Raw genomic sequence first — 24,442 nt, 5'->3', positions numbered from 1 at the left:
GATGTGGAGCATTAGACACCCCAATGGTGCTAGCGATTGTCGGGAGGGAGACGTTCCCTCTCGGCAGTCGCCAGATAGTTGGCATAGGACACCTCATAGGATGTCCTCTGCAGCCTGAGGAGGACTGATCGCTATGCCATACAGGACAGTAGTGTGTCGGCGGCAGATCGTGATTACACTGCACTATCTGCCGCTGGCAAATCCAGATCTTTCAGCATGCTGGAAGATCTGAATTGCCCGATGAACAAGCAGGCAATCGGAGGCAGTATTAGACTGCCAGATGATCGCTAACGAGAGTTCATAGGAACGCTTATTAGTGATTATAGGGCAGAAAATGTGCCCATCTAATACACCCTTAAGCTACTACCAGACAATTATGACAGAGACTATTCTTTGAGAACAAAAGGATATTGAAAGCCAAGTTCTCCAATTCTTATCTCGCGGGAGAGTCTGAAGAACCCCATACACATTTGATGGTCCCAACTTAATTGTGCTCAGTTGGGCCAATAATCCCTCTGGATATAGATCATCTGGGACATTAATGTCCTATTGCTAGGATATGCCATCAGTGTCAGATAGGTGCGGGTCCCACCTCTAGGTCCTGCTCTTATCTAGAGAACGGGGTGCCCGAAGTGAAGCTGCTTTCAGAAATCCCATAGGGGTGAACGGAGGGTGCACTTTGCATGTGTGGCCACCTCTGTACTTACTTCTTTGGGACCCCCAGAAATAGCAAAGGCAGCACTTGGGTAATTTTAGGACTCCCATAATGGTGAATGGAGGGGGGCTGCTCACAGTTCACTTCAGGGGGGTCTCATTCTGGACATAGGTCAAATGTGTGGGATCTACACCTACATGACAGTGCTTTCTTAGTGATTTCAGATGGGAATACCTTATGAATGTGGATGGCCAGCTAACGTTTCATTCAGGCTTACACTTCCAGTACATGCGTCTAGCTAATGCTTGTACCTCGGAGGAAGTGGTTGTGTAAAGAAATAAGGTCCGGCTTTTCCACAGTGTTGCAGCGATGTAGATCCTGGTCACAATCCACTGCAGCCACATCTAGACTGTGAGACCTTATTTGTAGTAGGGTCATTTTCTTCAGAAGAGACGTCATTGATCTGGGCACCGCTCAGCCGAATGGCTCCTTCTGGATGAATTAACATTTTTCTTTTCTGCAGTGATGAAAAGCTTAAGCAAAAGTATTACTGACTGGGAAATTGAAAAGCTGAACAGCGAGCTGAAAATCCGGTCAGTGGAGCAAGAACTGAAATTGCTTCAGGAAGAATGCGGACGTCTCCGAGCGGAACTTGAAAGGACAAAGGTAATTGTCCATATTGAAAAGGGTGCAGTATAAACTTCTCGTACTTGTTGGACTTCATTGATCCAGTTACATAATCATTTGTCAATAATCCATTGGAACAATTAGCTCAGGAAATCTTACATCCAGGGTTGTGCATTGGTGAAAAAAGAGGTATTGGTTTTACCGACTAGCCTCATATTTTTTTTTTTTTTTTTTTTACCACGATCTTAAAAAAGGCAACCTCCACCTTTTACTGTTGTGCTAATTGTTTACCTTAACATGCCGTAACCCCTTCTCGTGCCACCGTACGTGTACGGCGCTGCAGGATGTGATTTAAGCTACGGCGCTGTACAGGTACGGCGCACTGATCAGCGGGTGCAGGAGCTGCGCCCGCCTGATCTGTGGCAGTGGGTCCGCCTGTTTCTGACAGTCGCGCCTCTGCTGTATACGCTGGTATCGGTGAAAACACCGATGCCGACACTTTAACCCTTGCCGTCGGCATTGCAGCGGTGAGCTGGGTAATTACAGCTCCTCCGTCCCATTCACTTGAATCAGACCGAGTGTAACTACAACTCCTGCTTCGATGGAGGAGCTGTAATTACACCCGCTGCAATGTCAACCGCAAGCAGGTGAGTAGTGAAGAAAATGCAGCACTGGCACGCTCTTCAAACAGCTGGTCCGACTCCCGCCACCCCCACCAAACGGATAGCGATGACCTATCCTGAGGATGGGTCATCCATATGGGGGAAGCAGAAACCCCATTTGAAGGCACTGTCCCACCGTTTTAGCTGAAGAACCAAGAACCTCTAATTAGTCTCTTTTCAATATAAATTTTTGCAAAATATATCTTGTGCTGAGATAATTTACTTTAAGGTTAAAGAATAACTAAACTTATATTCGGTGGTACTTTCTGGTATGTATAAATGGCAAAAATTAATAACAAAAATGTATGCAACTTTTTTTTAAATGCTCAAAATAATTTTTCTAATGTACTTTATTAATAGATTCTGCCTTTTTACTCAAGAAATTGAAACCCAAAGTCCTTGTTAGTGCAGTGCTTTAACTGTGTTCACCCATTTCTGAGTATGGATTCCTTGCACTGTAGTGAACGGTGTACGGGCAGGAGCTGGGTACCATGTAACAATGCGCTATACCAGGATTAGCTGAGTGGAGAGGGCGCCGTGTGCTCCTGCCTGTACACCGTTCGCTGTGGCCCCCATTGCTACAGCACAAGAAATCCCTACAACGCTGAGAAGTCAACGATGTGCGAATACAGTGAATTTAAAGCGCTGGAGAAAACAGGACTTTGGGTACCAATTTCTTTAATAAAAGGCAAAATCCATTAATAAAGTATATTAGAAAAATGATTTTTAGGGCATTTGGGACATAAAAAAAAAAAGTTGCATAAAAGTTTAGTTACTCTTTAATGATGGCACCCCTTAGCGCTTCTTCTAAACCTGTATTTCTGCGTCCTGACAGTGGACACGTGCTGTTGATGGGTAGTGCAGAGGGATTCATCCTGGGGATGCGGACCTCCCATAACCAGCTATGGTTGTTGCGTCTATTGTGAAGGGGAACACAGGATTACAATTCAGGAACAATACTGTATATTACTGGGAGCTAGCCCATGGGGAGGGTCTCGCTGCTCAGTGCTGCTGCATGCCCAGAAGCAGAGCAATTAAAAAAGCAATGAAAAGAGAAGACGTAAACATGGTGAATACAAAGCTCTGGTCACTAAATGCCTGCATTTTGGGGATAAACCCTTTTAAGCTCAGTTTATTTCTAATTCTGCAGGGACAGAAACTTAAATGATAAAATTCTTTCTTGTTGCTGCAACGGACAAGCAAAGTTGAAGGTTTACACAACTATCCTTTGTATTCCTTAAATGCTTTAATCTGCAGTGCCCACTAGATGGCAGCAAATGCAATGATATAAAATGTCATGCTGGCCTATGCAGCGTGCTGTAGCACCTTTTTATATAAGCTTGCACTTATTGGTAGTCCTAGGTCCAGTCATGATACATTTTATTTATCACGTATGCTATACGAATGAGATTTCCTCCCATTTTTTTTGCCTTGGTAGTTTTTGTGAACGTAAAACGTCCCAGTTGTCAGAAGTAGCTGAGCACTTACGTAGCTAACAGGACAGTCCACTCCTGCAGCGATATGGACTGAAAGCCTCTAAGCAATTGCACAGGCTCTACTGTGGGAACCACTTTATATTAGTCATTTGGAAATGGCTATAGCAGGCGAAACATTGGTGTCCTTGACCCTCATCTAATAGATTTTGTTCTGGAGAACGGATCAATTTGTATTCTTAATGGGTTAACAGGTTCTCCAGAAATGTCTTTTCATCTGATCAGCAGGGGTCAGACACCTGCACCCCCACCAATCTGCTGATCTGTAGTAGTGCCAGCACCAGAACTACCGCCCCATGCATTGTGTGTGGCAGACAGAGCTGGTGAATGGAGAAGCACTGCAGTAACCAGAACCATCCACTGCACACAATGCAGGCGGTCGGACCCCCGCTGATCAAATATTGATGGCCTGTCCTGAGGAAAAGCCAACAATAAAAAAAAAAAGCACTGGAAATCCCCTTTAAGCCACACCCATTTCAATACCCTTTTCACTAAGAGGGCCTAAAGCACCTAATAAGGCTCCATTCACACATCCGTAATAATGGGTCCACATCCGTTCCGGTGCGGACCCAATCATTCTCTATGGGGACAGAATGGATGCGGAGAGCACACTATGTGCTCTCCGTATTCGCATTTCCGGAGCGCGCCGCCAATCTTCCGGCCCGCGGCTCCCGAAAAATAAAATAAAAATATGTTCTATTCTTGTCTGCAATTACGGACAAGAATAGGCATTTCTATAGGGGTGCCGGCCGGGTGTATTGCAGATCCACAATGCACTACGGACGTGTGAATGGACCCTAAATGTGGTGCAAGGCATTTCCGCCAGTTTCAAACTGAAACAGAATTCTGGCACATTCGTCTTGGAAAATATCCAATCCCTATACTTCTGTTCTGTTTGGGTGCAGTATTTCAAATTGAAGAAATTTGAAAGCATTTTGACATTTTCTTTGTAGAAAGTTTGAGGGTTACACAGCTGAATCGGTCCTATCCGCCATCTATGTAACGTAGTCTGTGGTGATAGGGAATACATGTCGTGGGGGCTGCTCCGTGCTCCTTTGTTCTTGTGATGACTTCCACATGGGTAACCCCAATACAGTGAAATACTCCAGAATCATTGTGAAGCAGCTCGCTAGGGTTTGTTTGTTTTTTGCGGTTATTGTGGAGTATACAGTTTACGATTAGTATGAAATCACATACATAGTCATTTTTTTGCACCTCACTTCAGAGGTGTAAGGATATCACACCTACTGTATTGTATACTGCACACATGATGGCAGAGATAGAGAAGAGTGTTGCCATGTTGTTGATGTACATTCTCTTTATACATAATGTACGGATTGTGATCCTTTTTTGTGAATTTATATTTGTAGAATATCTGCAGTGGATCACTTTCTCCATTTATTAAATACAGTTGTGTCCACCCTTAGCTCAAAGTTTGTTCAAAGGATCCCAGTTTCTTATAAAACCAAAGCAATGCAATATTGCAACATGCTAGCAAAAGCCGGACCGGCTGCAATCCACTACACAACCACTGGGTGGCCCTTTTTTCTGTAAGGGCTGTTTCACACGAGCGAAGTCGAGTGCAGAAATCACGCGCCGTGTGTGAACATGATCCTCCGTTCTGGCAGGAGCGCCCAGCATTGTACTGATTTATAATGCTGTGTGTCTCTGTTTGACCTTAGAGCTACAGAATAATAGTGACATAAAGCTGTCAGTATGATCCTGTATCGGTGAGGTCAAGCAGAGGCACACAGCATTATAAATCAGTATAATGCCGTGTGCTCCTGCAACAGAGGATCATGCTTGCACACGGAGCGTAATTCCCGCAATGGACTCTCTTGTGAGGAAACAGCCCTTGTGCAGGCTAGGTTGAGTCAGGAGTAGAGTTTACTAATAACACCCCTGTATACAAAGGACCTGCCATGGACCTCAGTGTGTAGTACCTTCATCTATCTATCTAATCGGAGCCGTACCTGCATGCAAATTTATGCTTGTGATTAGGGAGTACTAACTCCTAGTAATGGCACATTAAATGTCTGCAGAACCCTCGGCTTACAGTGGGACCTGCCACCCTCTGTGTATAGGGCTTCCTGATGGCAGATGTCTGGGGAAATAAAGAGCAGGCTGTTAGATTTCAGCATGCCTGATCCTTTTGTTCACGCTGCTGCCAGAGGAGGAGTCTGGGACATATTTCTATGCATGTGTTTGGCCAGCTTAGACCCTTAGCCACTCCGCTGCTCAGATACATACTTGTACACTTTACAGAACTATACTTCTTTTCTTTTTTTTCTTTTGATGCATGTTTTTTTTCCTATGTGTATAATGTATAACTTTCCGTTTTGTATTGCAGAATACTCCTGCTGATAGAAGTTTATGTAAAGAGAATTATCAAGACGATGCTACTGACAGGTAACATTCGTTTTTGTACCTTTTTTTTTTTGTATGTTTTTGAATCGAACATCATTTTAGTGTCTGCTTGCTGTGTAAAAAAATAAAATAAAATGTAAGAACATTTATCAGTTTCCTAACTGATAATACAATCCTCCTTATTTCAAATGTCAAAAATGTTGTTCCATTTGCATACACTCAGGAGCCTAGTTCAACCCCAGTGATTGACAGATGTTTATCCGTCTACCTGTATACACCGCAGCAGTTATATCAAGTTAGGGGATAACTATCAGATCGGTGGGGTCCTACCGCTGGGACCCCCACTGATCAAAAGAATGAGGGGGTGGGCCCGTACCCTGTGGAGCCCCCTGAAATGGAGCTGCTGGAAATTCCCACCACCGCTCCCTTCATTTATATGGGAGGGCCAAATATAGCAGAGTACAGTGCTCAGCTATCTCCGGCACTCCCGTATAAATAAATGGAGCAACACATTTCAGGGGGGCTCCACAGGGAACGGGGACCCCATTCTCATGATAGTCATCTGATAGCTATAACCGGAATACCCCTTTAATCAATGGTAAGCTGGCGGAGGCTCTCACTGCAGGAATGCTATGGGGTCTACTTTATATTTAGGTGTTTTATTCACATGGCACAGTGTGGCAGGTGTATTAACCTTGCCTAGAATAAAAATCCTAAACCTAGAGGAGGCAGGTAGAAGTTGTCACCGTGTGTAGATTTTCTGCCTCTAGACATAATGCCTTTTTCTGTAGCCTACACCACTTATTGGTTGGCTTACCAGTATAATGTACCAAAATTGTGGCACATGTCATTAATAAATTAGACGCATCTGAGGCCATTGTTTTAGGGGTTGTCATGATATTAAAGGCAGGATAGGTCACCAGTAGGGATGAGCGAACTTCAAGTTCGGGTATTTGCTGAATTGCGTTATGGATTCCGTTACCACGGACCATAACGCAATTCCATGACAGAATGCATAACGAAACCGGACGGATCCGTTATGCTGGCCATAGACTTCTATTATGACGGAATGCCTCTAAAGCCATTCCATCATGATCCGTGGTAACGGAATCCATAACACAATGCAGCAAATACCTGAGTATCAGTTAGGTGGGGGTCCGACTTTCACTTGAATGGGGAGGAAACTCTAATTACACTGCACTGCCACTACAAGAAGATGCTGGCATGGCACCTTTTAAACATCTGATTAGCCGGGATTCTGGGAGTCAAACTCCCGCTGATCTCATGTTGATGCCTTATCTTAAAGATAAACCATCAATATTAGGAAACCGGACAACCCTACAAGCCCCCTACTGCCATAGCAGCTATTAGCCCCCCCATGAGCCTTACTGTCTAATGCCAGCTAGAGCAACAATACCAGCTGGGCACAAACCCAGCCTAAGGCTCCTTATGACTGCTGTAAATGAGTGATTAATGTTCACTCTGCTAAGACGTTTCATGTTGTGTTTTTTGTGGTTATTTTGCATGTACCTACAGTATATGCACCGAACACTGTGAAGGTGTTAACAAGCCGTCCCCCCGTTATAGTTGTTTCGTTACTTTGCATCTATTTTTAAAGTGCACAGTTACACTAGCAATGGAAAGAAACTATTAGATTTACATTAGAAACCAGTATACCATGCAATATCTCTGTAAAAAGCCTCAAATAGCCCAATGAATTATTATTATTATTTTTATTATTATTATTATTATTATTATTATTTTATTTTTTCTTAAATGAGACTGTTATCTTCAACTGTAGTTTGATATAAATCAATCGGGCTCAGCTTAAAGCGGTTATCCCATCTTAGACTATGGGGGCATATTGCTAGGATATGCCCCCATTGTCTGATAGGTGCGGGTCCCACCGCTGTGACCCGCACCTACAAGGAGAACGGAGCGGAGAAAGTTGAGGAGGGCGCACTGCACATGCGCAGCCGCCGTCCGTTCATTTCTATGGAGCCGCTGAAAATAGCTGAGCGCTGGCTCGGCTATTTCCGTTGGCCCCATAGAAATGAATGGGAGCGTTGGCCGCGCATGCGCGGTGCGCTCCCATTCACTTCAATGGGAGAGGCGGGGAGCTGTGCCTGGTGGTGGACGGACCCTGGGAAACCCGGGGTCCTCCAGCCACAACTCTCCCCGGCTCCGTTCTCATTGTAGGTGCGGGTCCCAGAGGTGGGACCCGCACCGATCAGACAATGGGGGCATATCCTAGCGATATTCCCCCATTGTCTAAGATGGGATAACCCCTTTAAAGGAACGCTCCAGGAAAAACGGACACGCTGGGGGAGAGTTATCAAAACTGGTGTAGTTGTCCATAGCAACCAATCAGGTGCCACCTTTTATTTTTCAGAGATCCTTTGGAAAATGATAGATTGAATCTGGTTGCTATGGGCAACTAAGCCAGTTTCCCTTTCCGCCAGTTTGATAATTCTCCCCCACTGTGTTAGGCCTAGTGCAGGGTTTGAGGGGGCAGAATGTGACTTCTCTGGCGCCATGCACTCCCCCCAAGGCATCCCAGTTCGTACTTCACTTTTGTCTGTGGAGACACACCCTTCCCTCCTGTATTGTCTGTATAGGCAGAGCGGCAAGTGTTGTGTGCTTTATGGTAGCTGCAGAGACATGTCCAAAACTGTAGCGTTCTCCAAGAAGTGGTGGCGTACAGACCTTCTCCGCCAGCAATCAGTGGGTGCATACAGCAATCAGTGTAAAAACCTGATGTATATGTCCTTTCCTGATCAAACACCCCCTTTAACCCATATATATTATTTTCCCCAGTGCTAACCACTGAGCCACCATATAGACCCTTGTATTCCAGGGGCAAGTTTGATTTCATTTTCAATAGCCAGGCAATTTGCACAGTAAACATAGAACCCAAAAAAAAGCAGCAGCAAATTGGGTACATGGCTGTTGGGATGTATGGATTTATCCAGGTCTGATTTTTAAGGAGCTTTTTAACAAATTAGAAAAAAAAAAAAAAACAGAAATAAAAAACTAACTATACCAGTGCAAAACATGGTGATTTCCAGTGTCACTTTTTTTTTTTTTTTTTTACACTCTCATAACTGGAGGAGTTTTCTCTTCCCATTTTATGGGTGGGCAGCAGCTCATCCCTTGTGATCATCAAGCACCTGCATCTCCTAGGAGTGTATTGCAGTCAGCTCTTGTTAACCCATTCCTCTCCTGCATAGAAAATAGTCCTGACACACAGCCCCAGCCGGTCCACTATAGCACTATGGTATGTAATCCCCTCCCCCAATTTCCATCTTCATTGTCTAGAGAGAAAGCTATATATTTCCATGAATTTAGATGGATGGTTGCTTGGTGTCTGGGCCGTTTCACCTTCTTGGCCATGAGATCAGTACGCAGTAAGCATGCAAATCCACTATTGAATGGAGGAAAGTGCTGTACCAGAGAAAAAATGAAAAGTACATAAAAAATAAATAACATTTTTATAGCATTTATGTTGTGATATCACTAGCATGGCTACTTTTAATGAGAGAACCCCTGCAAAGTGCCTGTCGTACAAGGACATCATTTAAGGAGTCCTGCATGTACACATCTCTGCCACCAGGGGGAGAACACGAGCTTAGCTTTGGTCTCCGTAATCAGCTGGAGTGTTTGTTCCATTTCTTCAAAGATTAGAAGTAAATTGATGCAAAGCACTAAAAATAAATTAGAATAAATGTACTGTGCTGCAGATTGCAGTTTTACTTGCCTTACAGAAACATCTGCTTGCCTCCTAAAACCCCAGAGTGTTTGGCGCATAGGTGTAAACCACTTAATTAACAACTTGAGGTCTTGGAACGCTGGAAATGTTACCATGTCTGTTTTCATATTCTGGTTTACTTGTTAAGTAAAAGTATGTCTCCTTTTTTGGTTAAAATGATTACACTTTTGTTCAGACTATGCCTGCCTTGTTTTTGAGTCTTTAAATACAAGTCGTAGTCTTCTTTTTAGTCTGGACTGGATCGTAGAAAGAAGAAACCTTATTGTCCAGTCTCATATACTTTGGCGCTGCAGGGTCCACTTGAAGTAGGCTTCCTTCTCCTCGCCGCCTCCAGATCCACAGAAAAGTTCAAAGAAGGATGAATGTGCCACTTGTTCTAGCGATACCTCCACGTGCACATCTAAAATAATTAGTGCACCAAAAGATCTTCAATGCTCCACACACTTCCAATCTGCCCCTAAATTCATATCCGGAAAAGATAGGGAAATCCGGTATTAAAGTATTGCAACGAAATGGAAAAACTGGTAAAGTGCTTTAATACACTCACAAACATAAAATACAATTCCGCATATCATTAAAAAAGTAGCAGCAAGAGAAGAAGTCGGGCAGAGGAACAGCTTTTCATATTGCGCATGCGCCAGCCGGCTGTCTTTGGTTGGCCGGCACATGCGCAATATGAAAAGCTGTTCCTCTGCCCATAATGGGCAGAGCAGTGCGCAGGTGCGGGCCAGTTCCCAGCCTGACTACTTCTCTTGCCGCTCGTGACGTCCACCAGCTGGAGGCAGAGGAGGAGGTAATAATAGGACAGAAGGGCGGGCCAGAGGGCTGAAAGAGGCGTGTTTTTCTGGGCACATCGCCCAGTAACGCCGCCCCTGGGCATCTTCAGAAGCTCATTTGCATACGTTTAAAAAGTTGTTTTTTTTTTTTCATGATCTGGACGAGGGACACAGAAGAGAAAGGTACGATTGTAATCAGGGTCCAAGAGGCTATAACCTGATCTGAGAGGTCTAAAACGCTCAGATTAGGTGAAAGACTCCCTTTAAGCACTTCTTCAAATACAAATCTCTATTGATGCCGTGCAGTTGTAGTGTATTCATACAGAAGATCCATTCGATCTTTCTCATTGATCTGTTTGACTAGATCTCCTCCTCCTCCTCCTCCTCCTCCTCCTCATCCTCCATTTTTTTAATTCATTAATTCCACTCCATCAAACTTTAGACCCTTAGGATTACGGTTATGTACGTTTTTGAAATGTAAGGGAACACTAGGAGTCTCAAGTCCTTTCCTATTGTTACTTATATGTTCCTGGACTCAGGTCTTCAATTTTTGAGAGTTGTACCCACATACTGGAGACCACATGGGCACTCCACTACTTAGATGACCCCCATATTTTCACACGAAATGCTGCCTTTCATGTTGTACTCCTCCTGCCTTCAATTTGCCATTACCATTTCAGTTCTTTGTTTTCTTTCCCACCGGTATTGTGGTTTTTGCACGCCGTGTGAACACAGATCTACTGAATTTACTTGCATTTGGTTTCAAACGGCTTTGGACTTTTATATTGGGCACCTTGGAAAACATGACCTTTGCGTAAGTGGGAAGAATACTACCAATAATTGTCATGTTTCAAAAACGACCAATTTTTCTTTAAAGCGAACCTTTCACCTGGATTTCACTTAATAAACTATTACCAGTACCTTATAGATTATCCTCATTGTGTTTCCATACGGTCTTGTGCCGCTTTCCTGGGATGTATATTCATGAAAAAAACGACTTATAAAGTCCTCGTCTCCAGCTCCTGAAGTCACGCTAGAAGTCAAGGGGGTAGCCCTTCCCTCACTCCGGGCTGTAATTCCCCTGCCCTAACCCCTCCTCTAAGTAGTGTAACTGACACCCGGCTCAGTCGCCGGGACCGCGCTTGCATGCGCCGTCGGCCTCAGTAGCAGCGCGATCCCGTAACTGAATCGCGCATGCGCCGTCCGTCCCTGATGCCTGCCTGTCTTCTGTTCCTCAGGCGCGCGCGCGCCTGAGGAACAAAAGACAGGCAGGCATCGGGGACGGACGGCGCATGCGCGATTCAGTTACAGGATCGCGCTTGAGTCTGCGCGATAGACGGGATCGCGCTGCTACTGAGGCCGACGGCGCATGCGCCGCCTGTACAAGCGCGGTCCCGGCGACTGAGCAGGGTGCTTAGAGGAGGGGTTAGGGCAGGGGAGTTACAGCGCGGAGTGAGGGAAGGGCTACCCCCTTGACTTCTAGCGTGACTTCAGGAGCTGGAGACGAGGACTTTATAAGTTGTTTTTTTCATGAATATACATCCCAGGAAAGCGGCACAAGAATGCATTGAAACAGAATGAGGATAATCTATAAGGTACTGGTAATAGTTTATTAAGTGAAATCCGGGTGAAAGGTTCGCTTTAAAATTCCCTCTATTTTCTTATATTCACAGCTATATTGTGTGAAGAAGGCAAACTTAAACCCTTCCTCTTTTGTTTCGTTTCCTTTTTTTTTTTTTTACTTAACTCTACCATTCTCTACTTCAGCGCAGGTTTCTAAAAATTCTTTCTTATAACCTTTTTCTAAAAACCTCTCTGATAAAACTTTACTTTATTCCCTTAAATCATCTTTATTTGTACAATTACAAAATATCCTTTTGGTACATTTTTGATCCATGGAACATAATGGCAACTACTTGTATCAATGTACGATTTTCTGTCAGTAGTTTAAAAAAACTGTATGGCAAATAGAAGGCAGGAGGATTACAACATCAAAGGGAGCATTTTATGTGAAGATATGGGGGTCATCTACGAACTGAAGTGCCTGTGTGGTCTCCAGTATGTGGGCACAACTCTCTGAAAATTGAAGACCCGAGTCCATGACATATAAGTAACATTAGGAAGGGACTTGAGACTCTGTTCCCTTACATTTCAAAACAGTAATCCTAAGGGTCTAAAGTTTTGTTGGAGTGGCATTAATTAATAAAAATAAATAAATGGAGAGGCGGATGAAACAGATCAATCAGAAAGAAGTTGAATGGATCTTTTGTATGAATACACTACAACCGCACAGCCTCATTAGAAATTTGGATTTCAAGCTGTGCTTTAAGGCTATGTACACCTTCGTAGGCATTTGTGTTTATTTTATTATTTTTTTTTAGATTGCATTTTACTCATTTTTGGCTAAAAATAATTTCTATTGGCTCTTATTAAAAATATTGAGCTGTTCTGTCACAAAGGGTTAACAGGTTTTTTTTAACTGTGTGACTGGTATTTTCACTTTCACCTTGTGCCCTTAATCTCATAAACCTTATCTCTGAGCTACTAAGAGGTCATAAACACTTTAGGCCACATTCTTATTACGAAGATCAGAACTGAGTTATAATGAGTGTTTATAATGTCAAAGATAAGGAACCCATCAGCTCCCCAACTGACGAAAATCCATAGGCTGCTACAACAGCATCTCAGCTATGTACTGAAAAAAGTACTTCATGTTTTTAATAAGAAACAATTGAAAAAAAATATTTTTAGCTCAAAAGGACTAGAATGCAATGATAAAAAAAAAAAATTGCCCCAAAGGTGTAAATAGCCTTTTAATGTAACTTTGTCAGTAGTCTTGAGTAAGCTGATGTAGTAAGTTGGAATCTGAATGAAAAGATGCCCATATTAGGTGTGAAAGGAGGATGATGTAAAGGGAATCCCAATAGTGATTGGTTGATACACACACGAGACTCGCGGGAAAGCACTAAGCAACATGAAGGGCATACTGAAGGTTGGAGATCCCATCAATGATTGGAAGAATTAGTCACATGACTTGTTAAATGGCCCTAAAGGGGTTTGTGAAATACAATACATGAAATGCTTTACTGTCCTGTATTCGCAATATTTTTTATATATGTTTAATGGAAATAGGATGAGATTTATGAACTGGCTAGAGAATTGTAAAAGGAAATAGTGAAAGCTTCAAAACTGAACGTCTGGAAAGGGTTATACATAAAAGGACAAAGTGATGGTGCCCTTGAGGGAGCAAAAGCGAAACTTAGGTCGGGCGTGCCGATTCAACTGGCTTTTTAATGATATGCAGAATTTTATTTTATGTTTGAGTGTATCAAAGCACTTTAACAGTTTTTCTACTTTGTTGCAAAACTTCACTGTCTATTTTCTGGAGAAGAATTTAGGGGGAGATTGGAAGTATGTGGAGCATCGGAGATTTTTTGCTGCAGTGGTTCTGTGGAACAACTGGAGCATTCCTCCTTCTTTTAACTTTTCTGTGAATCTGGAGGCGTCGAGGATCACATTTTTAAAACATGATGGCACAGCTGCTATCATTCTGAACAGACTGCTATCTTAAAGGGGTTTTCCAGGAGTACTACCCTCAGGATAGGTCAACAGTATCTTATTGGTGGAGTCTGACACTCGGCACCACCACTGATCAGCTGTTTGAAGAGGCCCCACAGGCCATATATAGTATAGCGGCTGTGCTTGGTATTGCAGTCCAGGACCATTCATTTGAATGGCACTGAGCTACACGTAGGCCATGTGACCAATGAACGTGACATCACTGGCCTAGGAAGAGGCTCCAGTGCTCCCCATAGCACCACTTCAACTGATAAAAGGGGGTCCTGGGTGTTGGACCCTTGCTGATAAGATATAGACCTATCTTGAGGATAGGCCTTCAGCTTTTACTCCCGGGAAAACCTCTCTAATGTTTGAAATCTGGAGCTAACTTGATGTTCTTGTTGTTCATTTGTCAAGATTGATAAATCAAGGGGGGCAATGGGCAAGTGTGCCTATAATGAATATGAGAAATGGCATAGGTCACAGTGGTGTGCATCTTGTGACAATACAGCAGTTGTGAAACTACAAAGCCAAACAGGTTTTGATTGAGTGGTGGCTTTTTAGAGGCTGGAGAGTCATAGGATTTACCCCACTGGTTTCAAGGGAGTCTGTCCGTTCTGCTGGGTGGTGGACTGAAACAGATGTATGCTTCTGTGGCCGTGGAGAGCAGTCTAACAGCCAAAAAAAATTAACTTTTATCACATATACAAAACAGGTTCTAAGTGCCCAGTGGTTGGTCTCGGGGAGTGCTTAGGCTGACCTCCGTAGACCCTGCTCTGCACCTCCACATGGTCTTGATTGACGGCTTCAGCATTGCCCTGCACTGACAGTAGAAGAGCCATCAATCAAGACTAAGGGGGAGGCGTGCGGCAGGGTTAACTGAGAAGAGCATTTGCCGAGCTTGGGACAACCCACTGCTGATGCGTATATTTTTTTGGGTTGCTTCTAGTTGAAAGCTTGGCTCAAACTAGCTCCTAGTATTTCAGGTTAGTATGCAGGGTTCTGACACAAAACTAGTTGTACAGTACATGAAAATTATAATTTTCTCTGAACAGTGCATAAACCACACAAGATGTAGGCTCAGCTCATGATCTGCATATGTGAACATGCAGATGAGATTTCAATGTGGGCAGGTAGGTGAATGCTGGGTTAGTCATCAAAAAACATGAAAACTGAAGTAGGTACCTGTAGTTTTCCAGTATCTAATACAGTTTAAAGCAGATTAATCGTATTACACCATTAAAAACTCTGTGTGCAGATCTGAACCGGTACCACCCCGGATGTGCACACCGCGTTTTACTGTATAAATAACGTAAGTCTGCATTTAGACTGTGTTGTAGGCCGGTGAACTGAAAGTAGTTTACCTCGCTCTGCCTCACATTTATCAAAAGTGACTATTTTAGCCAATGTGTTCGCTAGCTGTTTGCTCTCTTACCAGCTTAGAGTGTATGTCCATTTTGCTGATCACAGACCTCTTATCCGCAAAATATGGACAATGGTCCTGCAGGCCCCAAATCGGCGTGCGGACTGCGGAGCCATTGACTTCAGTGGGCCTGCGATCTACATGTTGTTGGTTTGCGGCGAGACCTCACGGACCCGGATTCATACGGTATTGTGAATGGGGCCTTATGCCCTGATTCTTGACTGCATTCACCTCCAAGAAATTGCGCTGTCACTGCATACATCTCTACAATTAACATTTCACGCCAACTAAAATTTGGACAGGGTGTGTGTGACGTAGAGATGCGTTTTTTTTTTTTTTTTTTTTTCCTCACCTTCTTTTAAAGGACTTTCATTTCAAATGTGTTTTCATGTACTGAACAAGCATCAAGGCAAATCCGCTATAGCACCCAATATTGAAGTAAAACCGCTCACAAGTAAAGCTCATTGTCACTTTATGCTGTGATTTATAAAATCTAAACTAGGGGAGGTCGATGTCCCCAGGCAGGTGAAGTGGAAGATGAGAGATGCTACTGGGCAGCAAATGAAACCTTTCTATTTTCTCTTCCACCAGCGAGAGCAGCATGCGGCAAACGTACTGGGAGCTGAAGAAGGAAATGTCTAATTTACATCTAGTGACTGAGGTACAAGCCGAGGTGCTAAGAAAGCTGAAAGGAACAGTGGCTGTGACCAAGAAAGGCAAGTCACATTACTTGCTATAATAGGACTCCAAACCTCCCATCCCTGCAATGCCATTTAAAGAGGAACTGGCGATCATATCTCATCAGAATCTCGCTGTATGAGGCTGCCCGTCTGAGTGCGTTACAGCTGCAGCCGACTCGGTTTTCTGGTTTAGCTTCTGTCTCCTGCTGCATACTGGTCAACTTCACACATAGAGGTGTTGCTGATGTGTTTTTCTGCTGTGCTGTATTTTGTTCCCCCTTGTGGCTTTTTTTTTCTCAGCGAGTCTAAGTGTACAGGCAGAGGTGTTAACAGTTTATTTGTATCTGACCTTTTACCATACCTGCCATGCAAAAAAAAACCAATGCAAATACTTCTACAAGTTTCTCTGTTGTCATCCGTGTAACCAGAAAAAAAATCGCAGGTGGAGAAACATTAATGTGAATTTCAGGGTCTGAATTTCACATGGCTTTTTATTTTATATATATTTTTTTTTTTCTGCATTTTGATTTATTCTTAGCTTGTGTGTCAGTTTCCTGCTTTACTTACAAAGGGTTGTGAACATCTGGATAACGTGAGCTCATGTATTATTGAGTGCTCTCTCTTGTAGTCGTTGCACTGAGGATGGAGGGCATTTGCTTAAAGCAGGGGTCTCAAACTGGAGATGTGGGCCGTACATAAGAAAAAAAAAAAGTTTCCAGTTGATGGGTCACGGATACAGTACACAAGTGTCACTCACCTCCACCTCAGCCGGTCACATGTCTGGGAATGACTGCAAGAGCTCCCCTAGTGGTTAGAACAGTGGGGTGAGAGGTATTTTTACTTGGTACTTAGAGGTATTTTTTTGTGGCATTCTAATCGGTTTTCAAAAATAAATTTCACCTGGCTGAACAACCCTTTTCATAATGCCTACCCCAAAATGAATACAGACCCTGAAATTCATACGGACCCCAGATCAGCCCCCAAACTCATACAGACCTCAGAGCATCCCGCAATTTCATATAGACCCCAGATCAAACCCCAAATTGATACAGGCCCAGATTAGACCCCAAATTTATACAGACCAAAGATCGGCTTAACCCCCTAAGGACCCGCGCCGTACATGTATGACGCTGGTGGACGTGACTTAAGGACCAGCGCAGTACATGTACGGCAGGCTGATCGGGTGGGTTCAGGAGCTGCGCCCAGCCCGATCAGCAGCACGGACCTGGCAGTCACTGACAGCCGTGCCCCTGCTATATACGCCGGCATCTGAAAACACTGATGCCAGCGTTTTAACCCCTTGTATGCCGCAGTCGAAGCTGACCGCGGCATGCAGAGAGTACGGGTGCCCTCCGCTTCCCCATTGGGTCCCCGCGCTGCATTTGCAGGGACCCGATGGCAGAAAAGGCAAGCCCGATGCCTTCCATAGGCATCAGAGCTTGCCTTCTACAGAAGCCTCTGAGATCCAGCCCTTAGGCTGGGCCTCACAGGCAGACTGTCAGCATAAAAGCAAGTAATGCATTGCAGAGGGGATCAGACCCCAGAAGTTGAAGTCCCAGAGTAGGACAAAATAAATAAATAAAAAAAAAATTAAAATAATATTTTTCATAATAAAAAAATAAATAAAAAAATGTTTCAAGTTTAACTCCTTAAGGACCCTGCCATATTTAACTTTAAGGACCAGGCCATTTTTTGCAAATCTGACTTGACACTTTATGTGGTGATAACTTTAAAACGCTTTTACTTATCCAGGCCATTCTGAGATTGTTTTCTCGTCACATATTGTACTTCATGACAGTGGTAAAATTGAATACATTTATTTATTTTTATTTTTAAAAAAATACAAAATTTGCCAAAAATTTAGAAAAATTAGCAAATTTCCAAATTTACATTTCTATACTTTTATGATAGTAATACCTCCAAAAATAGTTTTTACTTTACATTACCCATATGTCTACTACATGTTTGGATCATTTTGTGAATGCCATTTTATTTTTTGGGGACGTTACAAGGCTTAGAAGTTTCTAAGCAAATCTTGAAATTTTTCAGAAAATTTCCAAAACCCACTTTTTAAGGACCAGTTCAGGTCTGAAGTCACTTTGTGAGGCTTACATAATAGAAACCACCCAAAAATGACCCCATTTTAGAAACTACACACCTCAAGGTATACAAAACTGATTTTACAAAGTTTGTTAACCCTTTAGGTGTTCCACAAGAATTAATGGAAAATAGAGATGACATTTCAGAATTTCCATTTTTTCCAGTTACAAAGCAAGGGTTAACAGCCAAAAAAAAACAATTATTTATTGCCCTGATTCTGTAGCTTACAGAAACACCCCATATGGGGTCGTAAACTGCTGTACAGGCACACAGCATTGCGCATAAGGAAAGGAACGCCATATGGTTTTTGGAAGGCAGATCTTGCTGGACTGGTTTTTTGACACCATGTCCCATTTGAAGCCCCCCTGATGCACCCCTAATGTAGAAACTCAAAAAAGTGACCCCATTTTGGAAACTACGGGATAGGGTGGCAGTTTTGTTGGTACTATTTTAGGGTACATATGATTTTTGGTTGCTCTATATTACACTTTTTGTGAGGCAAGGTAACAGAAAATACCTATTTTGGCACCGTTTTTATTTTTTGTTATTTACAACATTCATCTGACAGGTTAGATCATGTGGTATTTTTACAGAGCAGGTTGTTACGGACGCGACAATGCCAAATATGACTTTTTTTGGTTGTTTGTTTCAGTTTTACATAACAAAGTATTTTTGAAAAAATAAATGATTTTTGGGTGTCTCCACATTCTGAAAGTAGTAGTTTTTTTTGGGACGACTGTCTTGTGTAGGGGCTAATTTTTTTCTGGATAAGATGAGTGTTTGATTGGTACTATTAGGGTGCATATGACTTTTTGATCGCTTGCTATTACACTTTTTGTGATGTAAGGTTAAAAAATATGGCTTTTTCTGACACAGTTTTTATAAAAAAATAATTACGGTATTCACCTGAGGGGTTAGGTCATGTGATATTTTTATAGAGTAGGTTATTACGGAGAAGGTGATGCCTAATATGTAAACTTTTTTTTATTTATGTAAGTTTTACACAATGATATCATTTTTTAAACAAACAAAATCATGTTTTAGTGTCTCCATAGTCTGAGAGCCATAGTTTTTTCAGTTTTTTGGGCGATTGTCTTAGGTAGGATATCATTTTTGCGGGATGAGATGACGGTTTGATTGGCACTATTTTGAGGTGCATATGACTTTTTGATCGCTTGCTATTACACTTTATGTGATCTAAGGTGACAAAAAATGGTTTATCTAGCACAGTTTTTATTTTAATTTTTTAACTGTTCACCTGAGGGGTTAGGTCATGTGATATTTTTATAGACTTGGTCGATACGGACGCGGCGATACCTAATGTCTACTTTTTTTTTTCCTTTATTTTGGCAAAAGAATAACTTAATTTTTTTTGTAAAACTTTTTATTTTATTTTTTAATTTTTTTTTTTTTTTTTTACTTACATTTTTTTATCCCACTCTGGGACTTCAACTTTTGGGGGTCTGATCCCATTTACAATGCATGACAATTCTTCTGTATTGTCATGCATTGGCTGTAAGTGTATTACACACTCTAATACACTTACAGCCTTCCTGCCTGTGAGATCCAGGGGGCTGCATCTCACAGGCTCTCCCGAAAGGCAGCCACGATGCTATTGGGGGATGCTATCGATGACTGCCGGACCCCTGCCGCTGATCGGGCGCGCGCATCTCCTGCATCCGCCCAATCACCATAACGTACATGTACTTTTCTGGTCCTTAAATCACGGCCAGAGATGACGTACGTGTACGTCATGGGTACTTAAGGAGTTAAAAATAAACATATTGGGTATTGCCGCCTCCATAACAATCTGTTTTAAAAGCATAGAAATTGAAATTAGCGAATTTTTTTTCCAATTTTTGGTAAACTTTGGTATTTTTTTTTACAAATAAAATTTAAATTTAATTTTTGTGACTCAAATTTACCACTGTCATGAAGTACAATATGTCACGAGTAAACACTCTCAGAATGGTTTTGATAAGTAAATGCGTTTTAAAGTTATCACCACATAAAGTGACATGTCAGATTTGCAAAAAATGGCCTGGTCCTTAAGGCGAAAAATGGCAGGGTCCTGAAGGGGTTAAGAGCTCATTCACACGAACATAGGCTGTTCGTGCCTGTGCTGTGGGCCGCAAATTGCGGTCCGCAATGCACGGGCACAAGCCGTATGAATCATGTATTACGACCTGGACTTAAATAGGTCCGTGATCCACAATATATGGCAAAAGATAGGATGTGTCCTATCTTGTGTGGTGCGGAGGCACGAATCCGAAAGCCCTTGGAAGCACGTCTGTGGGCTTCCGATCCATGCAACTGCTCCATATCTTGTGGATTGCTGGCAGATTCAAGTGAATGAGTCCACATGTATGATACAGAATTCACGCGGCCGGTGCCCGTATATTGTGGAGCCGCCATTTGCAGTCCGGGCACGGATGGCTTACAATCGTGTTAATGGGTCCTAAATATAATATACCCCACCAAGTGTGGGCATACTGCGGATTCCCTTATGAGGGGATGTTCACAAACTGCAGATTCTTTTTTCAGTGTGACCTAGAAAAGCTTCCAGCTTTGGTGGGTGAGAGCCACATTATTTCTTTTTTTTGGGAAATCTGCAATAGATTGGGCACGCTGCTGATTATAATTTGTACAGTGTGAGATTTTTTTAACTTCACATTTATGCAAAACCTTTTTCAGTGAGCATCATGAAATTTCTTAAATTGCATTTTCACAACCTTTTCTAATGACTGTTTGCAGCAGGAACTAAATACAGTGGGGGGTCGTCGGGGAAATTCAGGTCCCACGCAGCTTTCTTGTCTGAATGTAATGAGCTTCCAGGTTTGCTTATGGATTTGGGGGAGAGAATCTGAAATTCCCTTCAATTTTACGAATTATCAGTGTGCTGCTGTTCTCAAATAGAGAAATTACCATAATCCTTATAATACAATTTCCTTCAGACATTATGCACATTTGAAGGTCGTCTTCATCTGTAGGTTCTGAGCAATCTGAGGCTCTATTCACACTGGATTATTGCCTCCCACCTTTTACAGGAGCCTTTACTAAAGTTTTATAATGGATTCAATTGACCTACAGTGATGGGTCTGGCAGGTTAGTTTTTTCTGTACTAGATAGTATAGCACAGCATGCTATTTTATAGAAGGCTTCACACTCAAGTGTGAACAGAGCCTTACCCGCATCCAAACTGTGATCCATAGTGTGCCAAGGATTTTCCATATGAAATCATTAAAAGATATTGTGGCATTTTCTGAGGGCAATCCTGTGCCACATGGAGACATCATAGAGCGACACACAATGTGTTCTGTGCCGGTACAGGGGTGTAACCGTGTACTTGCTGGGTGTGTAAGGCCTAAGTTGCTCTGTGCACATTACCATTAAGATCATTTAAAGGGAATCTGTCATCAGGTTTTAGCATATTAAGCTGTTACCATTGCAATGTTCAATAAACTACCTTCTTTCCAGCAAGGGTCTAATTTCTTTTTTTCATATTGTCATTTAGATTAAAAAAAGCGATTTTTCAGTTATGCTAATGAACCTTCAAGGTGCCCAGAGGGGCGTTATTCCTCTCCTCTAGAGCCCAGTAACGCCCCCCTGCAGTGCCCAGCCCGCCCTAATTTCAAGCCCAGCACGCCTCCTCATAAATAAATGTCCTCCCACAGCCGAGCTGAACGGCGCTGCCCCCTCCGCTACGTCATATAATTTATTCAACATACGAACATTGCTTCATCCTTTCTTGCGCATGAAATCTCGCGCAGCCGCAGTATCGCCGACTGCCTGTCCGATCCTACGGCTCCTGAGGCAACAGCGCTCTGATTATGTCACTGGGCTCGGCGCATGCCCAGTGACACTATTGTGGCTGTTGCCCTCAGGAGCAGTAGGATCGGACAGGCAGTCGGCAATACTGCGGCTGTGCGAGATTTCATGCGCAAGAAAGGATGAAGCAATGTTCGTATGTTGAATAAATTATATGACGTGGCGTAGGGGGCAGTGCCGTTCAGCTCGGCTGTGGGAGGAAATTTATTTATGAGGAGGCGTGCTGGGCACTGCAGGGGGGCGTTACTGGGCTCTAGTGGAGAGGAATAACGCCCCTCTGGGCACCTCGAAGGTTCATTAGCATAAATTAAAAATCGCTTTTTTATCTAAATGACAATATGAAAAAAAGAAAGAAGACCCTTGCGGGAAAGAAGATAGTTTATTGAACATTGCAATGGTAACAGCTTAATATGCTAAAACCTGATGACAGATTCCCTTTAAGAGCGGGTCCTGTTACAGTTAACTGCAGAACCAGTGCAACTTGCCGTCTCCTTACCGTACAAATCCTAATACATTTAATTATGAATGCTTTGGGTCGGTTTGTCACCATTTGGAGCATCATACTGCACATCAGTCATAGCCTCATGGTTTGCGTCTCAGAAGCCATGGCGCAGCGGAGGCTTACACTCTGGTTTTCGATCTTTCATGCTGAATGCTCAACATTCATGTTTTTCTAAATGAAAAGACGTTGGGCCCAGATTTAGTAATCCTAAACATATGGCGTAAGCTTAGGCTGTCTAGATTTATCACAGGGGCTCAGGCTGGATGATGAATGTGGTGCAGGGATAGACACTTTTCTCTGACTCTCTACCAACTATTGGTTGGCTTACTTTGAGATAGAGTTGTGGTGCAGTTTTGGCCGAAATGGTCCATCTTAGGCCCTTTGCCCTCCTGCGAAGCTCCGCTACCTTTCCACTAAGCCCCCCGGCCCCTGGTCGACCATGTCAGAAAAATTGTAGAAACCTTAGATGCTCCAAATTGCGCCAATTTTCACCACTTTGTAGACAGATTTTTGGCGCATAGACATTAGTAAATCTGGCCCGTTGATTGTATTAGCACTTTGTATCATTTACTGCTGAAATAACTAAAAGTATATCTCTCTTGCAGCTTCTCGTGGCCCAGTGCAGTGTGAAGAGGACTTGGAAAATACCTTCAGTAAAGTGCAGATATCAGCTGGTGGAGTTACTTACCAAAAGGTGGTGTCCCCTAAAGAACAGACGCTGCATGGTGCCGCCTCGGCACCTCAGCCACACGAAAGCACATTGAGTACGTTGTCTGAAAGGTTGGAGGGCACACAATGGACAATTGAGAGGCCTATTCCAGTAGGTGGAAGAGACTGTGATGAGACTGGCTCATACCAAAAGTCAGGTTCTGAAGAAAATTCTTGGGTAATTCCAAGCCCCCCAAAGCCCAGTGAAACCCTGTTCTGGGAGATTAAAAATAACTCTGCATCAAGCAACCCAGACAAGTATTATAAACCAAGTTATACCTTCAAAAGCTAAGACAGTGGTCCTAGCGTATCAGCGTGCAATCTCCCTTGCTTCTCTGAAGTCTTTCTTGTATATCTGGGTAAATTATGCAATTTATGGATTTCTAACCAATTTTTATGAGCTCTGTTTATGGACATTACATGACTTGTTTTATGCACCCTGTAATTTTCCTTTTTTGTTAATTTAACGCATTAGGCTCGTATGAAGCCCGTGCTGTGGACCGCAAATTGTGGTCTCCAAGGCACGGGCAACGTCCGTGGGGCAGGCGCATGGGGATCGCAGACCCATTCACTTGAATGGGTCCGCGATCCTTAAGTTCCGCAAAAAGATAGAGCAAGTTCTATCTATTTGCGGTGCGGAAGCACGGAACCCCAGAAAGCACTCCGTAGTGTTCCATTCTTCCGTTCCGCATCTCCGGATTTGCGGACCGATTTAAATGAATGGGTCCGCATACGTGATGCGAAATGGCCACGGAACGGTCCCCGTGTATTGCGGATCCGTAAATGCGGTCTGCAATACGGCAACGGGCTGCACACGTTCGTATGAACGAGCCCTAAGAGGATTACATCATATTAGGACATTAAACAGAATGGGTCTCAAAGGAGAACTGAACTTCTATATTGTATGTCGGGAATAAGAGATTATTTTTAATAAAGACACCGTATTGATGAGCATTGAAGGAAAGGCTTATCATTTACTATACAGAAAAATAGTTGTAAAATTTTAAGTTGTGAAGTATTTTCTTTCCCATAAATCGGGATCTAGGAAGCTGAGATATGGGGAGGTTTTGGAAGTTCAGTGGAAACATTACACTGTACGATTGCTTTAGCTGTTTCAGTCTATATCTAACAAAATGGAGGCTCAGCAGAGTCAAATCGAATTTTTACCCATTTATTTTATTAATCAGCTGTCATAGAAAATAACACTTGAACAGAAACATTTTTGCCATATATGTGACCAGAAAGAACTTGGTTGTGTTCATCATGCAAAGAGTTTTTGTGTGTTAATTTGCAC

At 42.9% G+C, this 24,442-nt stretch overlaps 1 protein-coding gene across 1 annotated transcript in view; it reads left to right on the top strand.

The window, feature by feature from the left end:
* The window catches only part of AZI2 (5-azacytidine induced 2), a 47,029-nt gene extending 23,481 nt beyond the window's left edge, over window positions 1-23,548 (top strand). Inside the window, exons 5-8 of the mRNA XM_040433265.1 lie at window positions 1,179-1,321; window positions 5,788-5,846; window positions 15,922-16,046; window positions 23,046-23,548. Coding sequence (XP_040289199.1) covers window positions 1,179-1,321; window positions 5,788-5,846; window positions 15,922-16,046; window positions 23,046-23,440 — 722 coding nt within the window. The 3' untranslated portion in view covers window positions 23,441-23,548. The remainder of the gene's footprint in view (window positions 1-1,178; window positions 1,322-5,787; window positions 5,847-15,921; window positions 16,047-23,045) is intronic.
* Window positions 23,549-24,442: the final 894 nt, after the last annotated feature.

This window comes from Bufo bufo, chromosome 5 (genome assembly GCF_905171765.1).
Source record: "Bufo bufo chromosome 5, aBufBuf1.1, whole genome shotgun sequence".
Taxonomy (NCBI): domain Eukaryota; kingdom Metazoa; phylum Chordata; class Amphibia; order Anura; family Bufonidae; genus Bufo; species Bufo bufo.
Note: the sequence above shows the minus strand (reverse complement) of the source record. Positions and strands in the feature narration are given on the sequence as shown.